The 11,810-nt window shown below is 44.1% G+C and overlaps 1 protein-coding gene across 8 annotated transcripts in view; it reads left to right on the top strand.

Moving 5' to 3' along the window:
• Positions 1-11,810, top strand: part of LOC101047104 (uncharacterized) — a 56,530-nt gene that overhangs the window by 11,914 nt on the left and 32,806 nt on the right. For all 8 annotated transcript variants that reach the window (XM_010349618.3, XM_074384658.1, XM_039465409.2 and 5 more), the window contains 6 exons: positions 335-415; positions 2,063-2,164; positions 3,261-3,349; positions 4,929-5,055; positions 8,739-8,819; positions 10,032-10,114. In XM_010349618.3, the coding sequence (XP_010347920.3) occupies positions 2,140-2,164; positions 3,261-3,349; positions 4,929-5,055; positions 8,739-8,819; positions 10,032-10,114 (405 nt within the window). In that variant the 5' untranslated portion in view covers positions 335-415; positions 2,063-2,139. The remainder of the gene's footprint in view (positions 1-334; positions 416-2,062; positions 2,165-3,260; positions 3,350-4,928; positions 5,056-8,738; positions 8,820-10,031; positions 10,115-11,810) is intronic.

Here is an 11,810-nt window from a genome sequence, read left to right on the forward strand (position 1 = left end):
GTCAAGAGATAGAGACCATCCTGGTCAACATGGTGAAACCCCATCTCTACTAAAAATACAAAAAACTAGCTGGGCATGGTGGCGCGTGCCTGTAATCCCAGCTACTTAGGAGGCTGAGGCAGGAGAATTGCCTGAGCCCAGGAGGCGGAGGTTGCAGCGAGCCGAGATCGCGCCATTGCACTCCAGCCTGGGTAACAAGAGCGAAACTCCGTCTCAAAAAAAAAAAAAAAAAAGTAGCTTCACTGCTCTCTTTAGGAATACAGTTATTTTTTCTTGGATAGATTTGTCATCTCGCATAAGCCTCTTCCATTGATGTATCTTTCCATCTGCACAGGACCTGTTCAGACTTAGTCTGTGCCTTGACTGGAGGAGGAGGAGGAAAAGTTGAGCACATTGCCAATAGGAGTTCTCCAAGGTGAGTGTGAAGAACATTCTTGGTCAATGAGCAGTTCAGTGTGTTTGGAAGCATAATGAAGACATTTAAAAGATGTACTTTGTCACAAAACATGGGGCCTTTGGATTTGGAAGTTTTAGGGAATCTTCAGCTTTCCATATTCCTCTCTTTTTCATCTAACCCAGACTTTCATATGATTTTGCAAACAATCTGCTTTTTTCTTTTTATGATTTTAATGTGTGCTTTTCATCCAGATCGTTCCTACTTTTCTTTCCTAATAATACCACTTCTGTTCACTGTCATTTAATTTCTATAGAATAAATTGTTTAAAAAAGATACTAAATTGCCAGGCACAGTGGCTCATACCTGTAATCCCAGCACTTTAGGAGGCTAAGGCGGGCAGATCACTTGAGATCAGGAGTTCAAGGCCAGCCTGGCCAACATGGTGAAACCCTGTCTCTACTAAAAATACAAAACTCAGGCAGGTGTGGTGGCACTCGCTTATAGTCCAGCTACTCAAGAGGCTGAGGCAGGAAAATCTCTTGAACCCAGGAGGTGGAGACTGCAGTCAGCCAAGTTCATACCACTGCACTCCAGATTGGGCAACAGAGTGAGACTCCGCCTCAGGGAAAAGAAAAAGAAAAAAGAACAGCTACAGTTAAGGTGACCATGCGATTCACTTTATGGTAGTCCAGTCATTCTCCAAGGTCAGTGTGACTTCTGCACAGGGCAGAGTAGTATGTTTAATGAGAATGAGGAAGTAGTAACTATCATAACCCCTGGTCCTTATGGTGGCGTTATTCTTTGCAGTTCCCCAGGATATATTACTTCTATTTTATTATATTAGCAGATGGGTAATTCCCAGTGCCTCCAGTTTACTTTTTCTGCCATAACAGTCCTCACCTTACTGATCAGAGAGCCAATTTTAGGGATGCTGCTAGTTCCCAGAAATTCCTGTCTTCCAATTATATATTCAGGAACTGGGGAAATAATGATGGAATAGGTCCATAGTTCAAGTGGGCCCTCGATAAGTACAAATGTGTTAAGACACCATCTATCACTGACTACTGTAAGTCTTCACTTTGGTAGTGGCCCACAGTCGTCTTTTGGGTCCTCAGAATATGATTTCAGCTTGGGGCCACTTTGTTAATTGTCTATATTTTCTTTTTTTCTCAGATGGAACCCCACTGTGTTGCCCAGGCTGGAGTCCAGTGATGTGATCTCAGCTTGATGCCTCCTGGGATCAAGCAATTCTCCTGCCTAGGTTATAGAGAGCTATGATTGTGCCACTGTACTTCAACCTGGGCAACAGAGTAAGACCCTCTCTCAATAGATAGATCGATACATAGATACACAGAGTTATTGATAGCTATTGGGAAAGATGGTTATAATTACATGACCATGTATATATAAAGCTACTAGAGCTACTTCTTACATACTAGTCCTCAGTAAATGTCGGTCGCCATTATTAATACTGTCGTTACTGAGTGACAATATTGAGTGTATTTTTTGGTGACTTTCACATCTGTCACCTGCAGAGAGAAAGCTGATGCATAATGTTCGGTGACTGATATTTGATGCTTGCTGTTTGATGCTTGATGATTGAAATGAACAGGACCACAAATAACCCTGTACAAAGAGGAATGGAGATTGCCTTTCTCCACCTAGGTTCCTAAGCTTCCCTGAGGCGAACTTGGCATGAAGGAAGAGAGAATTGAGGCGCATCTCACCATCAGCTTCAGAGGATGGCAGCCATTGACTTGTCCTGTGGTAAGTCCTTGTTGATGCTCTTTTTCAGAGATTCTGTATTAGGTTGCCTGCCACAACACAAGAGTGCAGTGAGGTGGGCCTGAGCAGGCATGCCGCTGGTTCTCTTTTTTTGTTTCATTTTGTTTTGCTTTTTTTGAGACAGGGTTTTGGACTTGTTGCCCACTCTGGAGTGCAATGGCGGGATCTCAGCTCACCACAACCTCTGCCTCCAGGGTTCAAGCAGTTCTCCTGCCTCAGCCTCTCAAGTAGCGGAAATTACTGGCATGCACCACCATGCCTGGCCAATTTTGTATTTTTAGTAGACATTGGGTTTCTCCACGTTGGTCAGGCTGGTCTCGAACTCCTGACCTCAAGTAATCCACCCACCTCAGCCTCCCAAAGTGCTGGGATTACAGGCGTGAACTACCGTGCTCAGCCACCACTGTTTCTTCTAGAGGAATTGAAGTGAGACACAGAATGCTGGTTTTTAAAATTTATTTATTTATTTATTTATTTATTGAGATGGAATCTTGCTGTGTCGCCCAGGCTGGAGTGCAGTGGCATGATCTCGGATCACTGCAACCTCTACTTCACGGGTTCAAGCAATTCTCTGCCTCGGCCTCCTGTAATTTTTTTTTTTTTCCCTCTGTAGAGACGGCATTTCACCATGTTGGCTAGGCTGGTCTCAAATTCCTGACCTCAAGTGATTTGCCTGCCTTGGTTTCCCAAAGTGTTGGGATTACAGGCATGAGCCACTGTGCCTAGCCAGATTGCTGTTTTAGAATTCAGCCCTGGTTTGTGTGCCTTAGGAAATGCTATATAAGCTTCATGAATTTTACTAGTATGGGCAGGTAGTCACATTTTTCAGGGTTTAAGTTTCCTTGCAAAATGAAACTATTACCATTTACCCAACAGGCAGCTCGGCCCACATCTGCTTTTCTGAGTCTAGGTGACAAGGACTACTATGGCATTTCATGGGCGTGTTGTCTGTCTGCAGTTTTCTCGAGTGTGCAGGAGTATATGGGAATTTCAAACTGGGATAGAATGACTTCTAGGCATGTGAATGTGAGAAGTACAGGTAGCTCTGGCTTCTCATGCCTTCTTACTTTTCCACTAGGGTTTTTTTCCAGGGAACCAATCTGCCTTTTTGAAGAAAAGACAAAGGTAGAAAGGACGGTCGTGGACTACCTGGCAAATGGTTATCAGGTAAAGTGAAAATGTACTGTTGTACAAAATGTCATACTTACATACAGTAGGTGGACACATTTCCTTCTAGACAGACTCATCTCCAGAGTTCTCTTAGAGTAAATGAAGCCTTACTGAAGGACGAGTCCCCAGATGAATTTCCCCAGGGAATAAAATCTCCTGTAGATAAAATGTTAACTTGAAAATCATCCCATGATCTCAGTAATAACTAATTAAGCTTGACTTTCATGGTGCAAAGTGCATTTTTCTTTGATTGCTGGGTGGTGTGACAGATGATAAAGCAGATGAAAGTGTCCTTTTATCAAATAATTTATTCATACATCAGTATTTACCAGATATCTTCAGTGTGCTCAGGAGTGTGCTGCACAGAGACAGATGGGATAGGAAGAGCTTCTAGCCTGGTGGTGATTGTGCTGAGATAAAGTGTAAGCTGTGGGCAGTGGCTCATGCCTGTAATTCCAGCTACTCAGGAGGCGGAGGTCAGAGGAGCACTGCAGCCCAGAAGATCAAAGCCTCAGTCAGTCACCAGTGATTGTGCCTGGGTGACACGGTGGGACCCTGTTATTATATATAAATAAATACATATTATATATAAATAAATAAATACAGATGGATGGATGGATAGGTAGATAGCTGCTAGATAGGTAAAAATTCATGTTTAGGAAGTCCTGTTCTAATCAAAATAAAAATAAGAATTTGGCCAGGCGCGGTGGCTCAAGCCTGTAATCCCAGCACTTTGGGAGGCCGAGGCGGGTGGATCATGAGGTCAACAGATCAAGACCATCCCGGTCAACATGGTGAAACCCCGTCTCTACTAAAAATACAAAAAATCAGCTGGGCATGGTGGTGCGTGCCTGTAATCCCAGCTACTCAGGAGGCTGAGGCAGGAGAATTGCCTGAACCCAGGAGGCGGAGGTTGCAGTGAGCCGAGATCACACCATTGCACTCCAGCCTGGGTAACAAAAGTAAAACTCCGTCTCAAAAAAATAAAAATAAAAATAAAAAAAATTTAAAATTTAAAAATAAAAAATGTTTACAAATTAAAAATAAATAGATTTTTAAAATGATTAAAAAAATTTTTTTAAACATGCTGTTTGGTCACGGTGGCTCATGCCTGGAATCTCAGCACTTTGGGAAGCTGAGGCGGGCAGATTACCTGAGATCTGGAGTTGGAACTCCTGGCCAACATGGTGAAACCCCATCTCTACTAAAAATAAAAAATTACTCAGTTGTGGTGGCACACGCCTGTAGTCCCAGCTACTCAGGAGGCTGAGGCAGGAGAATCCCTTGAACCCAGGAGGCAGAGGTTGCAGTGACCCGAGATCACACTACTGCACTCCAGCCTGGGTGACAGTGAAACTCCCTCTCAAAAAAAAAACGTCTGTTCAAGGCACATACCTATAGGAGGTCACCTTTGAGTGTTTAGACACAACAGCTCCTGAGACATTAAACCCTGGAGTAGATGTTGGGAGATCTCAGAACCATGTATAAGTTGAGTATAAGGTTCCCTTCCTCATTCTCCAGTGAACACTGGTGGAAGTGTTCGTTGGCTCAAACCAGGATATGTGTGATGACTTAGGATTCAGTGACCTTTGATGATGTTGCTGTGGAGTTCACCCCAGAGGAGTGGGCTTTACTGGACACAACTCAGAAATACCTCTACAGAGATGTGATGCTGGAGAACTACAAGAACCTGGCCTCTGTGGGTAAGAGTCACATCATTTTGCTGCACATGGTGGCCTGCACCCTTAGTCCCAGGTACTTGGGAAGCTGAGGTGGGAGAATTGTTTCAGCCTGAGAGTTTGAGACTAGCATGGGCAACATTGTGAGACCTTGTTTCTAAAAAAAAGATTTAAAAAAAAAAAAAAAAAAAGACTAGACTGCGTGCAGTTGCTCATGCTTGCAATCCTAGCAGTTTGGAAGGCCAAGATGGGCAAATCACCTGAGGTCAGAAGTTTCAGACCAGCCTGGCCAAAATATTGAAACCCTTTCTCTACTCAAAATACAAAAACCTAGCCAGACGTGGTGGCGGGTGCCTGTAAACCCAGCTATTAGTTTGGGACAGAAGAACTGCTTCAACCCAGGAGGTGGAGGTTGCAGCGAGCTGAGATTGCACCAAGGAACTCCAGCTGGGGTAACAGAGGGGGACTTTGCCTCAAAAAAAATAAGTAAAGACTAGCAGACGGGCACAGTGGCTCACGCCTGTAATCCCGGCACTTTGGGAGGCCAAGGAGGGCAGATAACGAGGTCAGGAGTTCAAGACCAGCCTGGCCAACATAGTGAAACTCAGTCTCTCCTAAAAATACAAAAATTAGCTGGTCATGGTGGCACATGCCTGTAGTCCCAACTACTCGGGAGGATGATGCAGGAGAATCCCTTGAACCCAAAGGCAGTGGTTGAGATGAACTGAGATCATGCCACTCACTGTACTCCAGCCTGGGGTGACAGAGTGAGACTCTGTCTCAATTAAAAAAAAAAAAAAAAAAAAAACAGCCTGTTATAGAACAAAAGTATGTTATATCCTTGCTTGTCAATTCTGAATACAGTGGGGAATAACAGAGGCTGTCCCAAATAACAGTCCCTGCTGTAATATGTTTTAATTTACTGTGGTAATTCTTGAAACATCATCAACTGCATCTGCTTCATGCTGTTAGAAATGTACATTTTTGGGGGCTGAGGAGGGATAATATGGGGAGAAATGCCAGATATAGTATGCAGCTCAGAGGATTAGATAAGGTGATTTAAATGTCAAAATAAAAACTGCCAGCCAGTGTATTGTAATGAGGTAGATGAAACTATTTACTTCCGGAAAACAGTGGCCATACAACTTCCCTGTGAAAAATTTCAAAAAATAAAAAAATGCCCAGTTACCCTGAGATAATCCATAAGAGATGCTAGGATCCAAGCTGACCATCAATTCCAAAGCTGAAGACAGGGAAAAGAGATCTGTATTATAGAAGTAGTAGAAGAATTTGGCGTTGGGTAAAATCCAAAGTCAGGGCTGAGAAAAAGACACTAGTAGCACAATAGGATCAATGTGCTTGTCCTTTAGTCTGCTAAGAGTTATTATGATTCATTTGAGATACTTTTTTCCAGTTTTTTAACATTATTTTTGGGGTATAGATGGTATGTTGGTTGGCATGGCTTATTATGACAAATTTTGTCTGATGTAATGTAAAAAAAAAAAAAACAGGCCGGGCGCGGTGGCTCAAGCCTGTAATCCCAGCACTTTGGGAGGCCGAGGCGGGTGGATCACAGGGTCAAGAGATCGAGACCATCTTGGTCAACATGGTGAAACCCCGTCTCTACTAAAAATACAAAAAAAATAGCTGGGCATGGTGGTGCGTGCCTGTAATCCCAGCTACTCAGGAGGCTGAGGCAGGAGAATTGCCTGAACCCTGGAGGCGGAGGTTGCAGTGAGCCGAGATCGCGCCATTGCACTCCAGCCTGGGTAACAAGAGCGAAACTCCGTCTCAAAAAAAAAAAAAAAAAAAAAATCAAATGTACTTTTTTTTTTTTTTTTTTTGGAGACAGAGTTGTTATGTCGCCAGGAGCCAGGCTGGAGTGCAATGGCATGCTCTTGGCTCACTGCAACCTCCGCCTCCCAGGTTCAAGCAGTTCTCCTGCCTCGGCCTCCCAAGTAGCTGGGACTTACAGGCATGCACCACCATGCCCAGCTAATTTTTGTATTTTTTAGTAGACGCGAGGTTTCACCATGTTGGCCAGGATGGTCTCGATCTCTTGACCTCATGATCCGCCCGTCTCAGCCTCCCAAAGTGCTGGGATTACAGGCATGAGCCACCGCGCCCGGCCAGAAATGTGCATCTTCATTCCCGTATCTTTGACTACTAAATTGGAAACTTCACGGTTTGGGCCCAGTCATCTGTGTTTTTTGAATCCCTAAAGATGAATCTAATATACTGTTGTGTTTGAGATTCAGTGGCAGAGTTGTTTACCCATGAGAGCAAGCATCTTTTTCTTGTACTTACTTTTTTTTTTTTTTTTTTTTTGGAGACAGAGTCTCCCTCCATCGCCCAGGTTGGAGTACAATGATGTGATCTTGGTTCACTGCAACCTCAGCCTTCCAAATAGCTGGGATTACAGGCACCCGCCACCACGCCCCACTAAGTTTTTTTATTTTTAGTAGAGACATGGTTTCACCATCTTGGCCAGGCTGAGTCTTCAACTCCTGATCTCGTGATCCAGCTGCCTCAGCCTCCCAAAGTGCTGGGATTACAGGCATGAGCCACCATGCCTAGCCTACTTAACATGTAAAAGTTTGGCCAGGTGTGGTGGATCACCTGATGTCAGGAGTTCAAGACCAGGCTAGTCAGCATGGTGAAACTTTGTCATTAGTAAAAATACAAAAATTAGCTGAGCACTGTGGGGCGTGCCTATAGCCCCAGCTACTTGGGAGACTGAGGCAGGATTATCGCTTGAAACTGGGAGGTGGAGGTTGCAATGAGTCAATATTGCAATACTGCACTCCGTCCTGGTGACAGAATGAGAATGTGTCTCAAAAATAAACACACGCTGAAAAAGAAAAGTTTTAGTGCTTTGTAAATGTGTATGTCAGCCTGCATTTGGGTTTAATTGGTCAGAGATAACCAATTTTGGGGGGCACAGAAATGGGGGTCTTAGCTTGTTCAGCTCTTTTGTTTTAATTACATTGCTTTTATTAGAAATGTATCTTCTGGTGGCCGGGCGTGGTGGCTCAAGCCTGTAATCCCAGCACTTTGGGAGGCCGAGGCGGGTGGATCATGAGGTCGAGAGATCGAGACCATCCTGGTCAACATGGTGAAACTCCGTCTCTGCTAAAAATACAAAAAATTAGCTGGGCATGGTGGCGCATGCCTGTAATCCCAGCTACTCAGGAGGCTGAGGCAGGAGAATTGCCTGAACCCAGGAGGCGGAGGTTGCGGTGAGCCGAGATCGCGCCATTGCACTCCAGCCTGGGTAACAAGAGCGAAACTCCGTCTCAAAAAAAAAAAAAAAGAAATGGATCTTCTGGCCGAGCGCTGTGCCTCATCCCTGTAATCCCAGCACTTGGTGAGGCTGAGGTGGGCGGATCACCTGAGGTTAGGAGACCAGCCTGGCCAACATGGCGAAACCCCATCTCTACTAAAAGTACAGAAAACATCAACTAACCGTGGTGGCAGGTGCCTGTAATCGCAGCTACTCAGGAGGCTGAGGCAGGAGAATCGCTTAAACCCAGGAGGCTGAGGTTGCAGTGAGTCAAGATTGCACCACTGCACTCCAGCCTGGGAGACAAGTAAGAGACTCTGTCTCAAAAAAAAAAAAAAAAAGTAGAAATAAATCTCCTAAATCATAGGAAGGTTTGTCATTTCTTGCATGGGCCACTTCGTTTAATGTCTTTCCACCTGCACAGGTTGTCAGCTGTTCATACCCAACCCGACCTCTTGGTTAAAACAAGAAGAGTTGAAGACAATGGAGAGTGGAGTTCTTCAGCGTGAGTATTTATAAAACAGAACTCTAATGAGAAGTTCTGTATGTTTTTGCAACTAGAATAAGGAGATTTTTAGGCCGGGCGCAGTGGCTTATGCCTGTAATCCCAGCACTTTGGGAGGCTGAGGTGGGTGGATTGCCTGAAGCAAGATTTGACTGGGTGCAGTGGCTCACACTTGTAATCCCAGCACTTTCGGAGGCTGAAGCAGGTGGGATCATGAGTTCAGGAGATTGAGACCATCCTGGGTAACACAGTGAAACCCAGTCTCTACTAAAAATGCAAAAAATTAGCCGGACATGGTGGCACATGCCTGTAGTCAAAGCTACTTGGAAGGCTGAGGCAGTAGAATTTCTTGAATCCAGGAGGCAGAGGTTGCAGTGAGCCGAGATTGTGCCACTGCGCTTCACCCTGGGTGACAGAGTAAGACTTTGTCCTAAAAAAAAATAATAATAAAAGATTTTTTTTTTTTTTTTTTTTTTTAGACGGAGTTTCGCTCTTGTTACCCAGGCTGGAGTGCAATGGCATGGTCTCGGCTCACCGCAACCTCCGCCTCCTGGGTTCAGGCAATTCTCCTGCCTCAGCCTCCTGAGTAGCTGGGATTATAGGCACGCACCACCATGCCCAGCTAATTTTTTGTATTTTTAGTAGAGACGGGGTTTCACCGTGTTGGTCAGGATGGTCTCGATCTCTTGACCTTGTGATCCACCCGCCTCAGCCTCCCAAAGTGCTGGGATTACAGGCTTGAGCCACCGCGCTCGGCAATAAAAGATTTTTAAAGATGTACTTGGCCTCAGAAGATTTAAGCTATTTTTTTATCAGAATTTCAGATATCTCTGACTTATTTTCCATCTAGTCACAAATTCCTATGATCTAACAAAACTACCTGTTCTGGTTTTTTTGTTAAGTTTATCATTTTGATATATGCTCTTTATCCAGATCTTCCTGCTTTCCTTTCCGGATAATCTCTTCCTGTTCACCATATTTTCACAGAAGCAGTGTGTAATAAACTACCTAAGCATATCATCAGTTATGTAATAAACCCCACATCCTTATAGCCAAAGTTTTGCTGTAATACCAAATCCTCAAGGTTCTCTGGCTTTTATTTTGTTACTGTGTTTAATTTGAAAACAAGTACTAATGACTTTTTATTTTAAACCACTTTAGTATAACATTTCTTCTCTAAACCCTTACATTACTTTTTCTGCTTAACTTCAGAATGGGAAATACAACCTAGAACCCAAGGGTTATCACTTCAGCAGAGTTTTTTGAAGAATGAAATCTTCAGTGGGATACAAATGGTAAGATTGATGAGGGATGTTTCTTAGTTTCCTCTCTCAGAAAAAAATTGAGAATTCCATTCTAGAAAATTAGCAGAGTCAGAGCTGTGGCTTACATCTGTAATCCCAGCTACTTGGAAGGCTGAGATGGATCATTTGAGCCCAGGAGTTTGAGACCAGCCTAGGCAATATAGCAAGATCCTATCTCTGATTTTTAAAAAGAGGCTGGATATGGTGGTTCATGCCTGTAGTACCAACACTTTGGGATGCCAAGGTGGTGGCTCACTTGAGGTCAGGAGTTTGAGACCAGCCTGGCCAACATGGCGAAACTCTGTCTCTATAAAAATACAAAACTAGCCAGGTATGGTGGTGGGTACGTGTCATCACAGTTACTCGAGAGGCTGAGGCAGGAGAATTGCTTGACCCAGAGGCGAAGGTTGCAATGAGCCAAGACTGCACCACTGTATTCCAGCCTGGGTGACGGAGTGAGACTCCACTTCAAAAAAAAAGAAAAGAAACTGAGTCGGTAATCCCAGCACTTTGGGAGGCTGAGGTGGGTGGATCACTTGAGGTTAGTGCTTCGAGACCAGCCTGGCCAACGTGGTGAAACTCTATCTCTACTAAAAATACAAAATTAGCCAGACATGGTGATGGGTACTTGTAATCCCGGTTACTTGAGAGCCTGAGGCAGAATTGCTTAAACCCAGGAAGTGGAGTTTGCAACGAAAAAAAAAAAAAAACAGCACAAATGAGAAATGCTTCAGAGAATTAGAGAAGTAGCCTGCACTCTTGAGGGAACAGTGTCTCTGGAGAGATAGTGTGAATGTGATAAATTTTCTGATGTTCCAAACCTGTATAACTTGTCACTTGAAAATACCCAGAAGTACACATTCCCATATATGTAACTAGGCATTGAGGATTTAAACAGTTTCATGAAAATCTACACAATTTGGCTGGGTGCAATGGCTGGCCGATGCCTGTAATCCCAGTACTTTGAGAAGCTGAGGCAGGAGAATTGCTTGAATCTGGGAGTTCAAGACCAGCCTGGGCAACAGGGAGATGCTGTCTCTGCAAAAAATTAAAAATGAGCCAGGCATGTTGGCATATAACTATGGTTCAAGCTCCTTGGGGGACCAAGGCAGGATGATGGCTTGAGCCTGGGAGATTAATGCTGCAGTGAGCTGTGATTGTGCCATTGTACCCAGCCTGGATGACAGAGTGAGATCCTGTCTCAAACCACCCCCCACACAATTAAAATACACAGTTTTCTTCTTTTTTTTTTTTTTTTTTTTTTGGAGCAATTAGAGCCAGTGGCATAGAATTCTGGCAAAAGATACATTATTCAATCTGAAAGAAATCAAGAGTTCAGGAAATGAAGCCATGAAAGAAAAATTATAAAAATTGTAGTTATCGGCTGGGCACGGTGGCTCATGCCTATAATCCCACCACTTTGGGAGGCTGAGGCGGGTGGATCACGAGGTCAAGAGATCGAGACCATCCTGGTCAATATGGTGAAACCCATCTCTACTAAAAATACAAAAAATTAGCTGGTCATGGTGGCGCATGCCTGTAATCCCAGCTACTCAGGAGGCTGAGGCAGGAGAATTGCCTGAACTCAGGAGGCAGAGGTTACGGTGAGCCAAGATCGCGCCATTGCACTCCAGCCTGGGTAACAAGAGTGAAACTCCGTCTCAAAAAAATAAATAAATAAAAATAA

The sequence above is a fragment of the Saimiri boliviensis genome, chromosome 14 (genome assembly GCF_048565385.1).
Source record: "Saimiri boliviensis isolate mSaiBol1 chromosome 14, mSaiBol1.pri, whole genome shotgun sequence".
Taxonomy (NCBI): Eukaryota; Metazoa; Chordata; class Mammalia; order Primates; family Cebidae; genus Saimiri; species Saimiri boliviensis.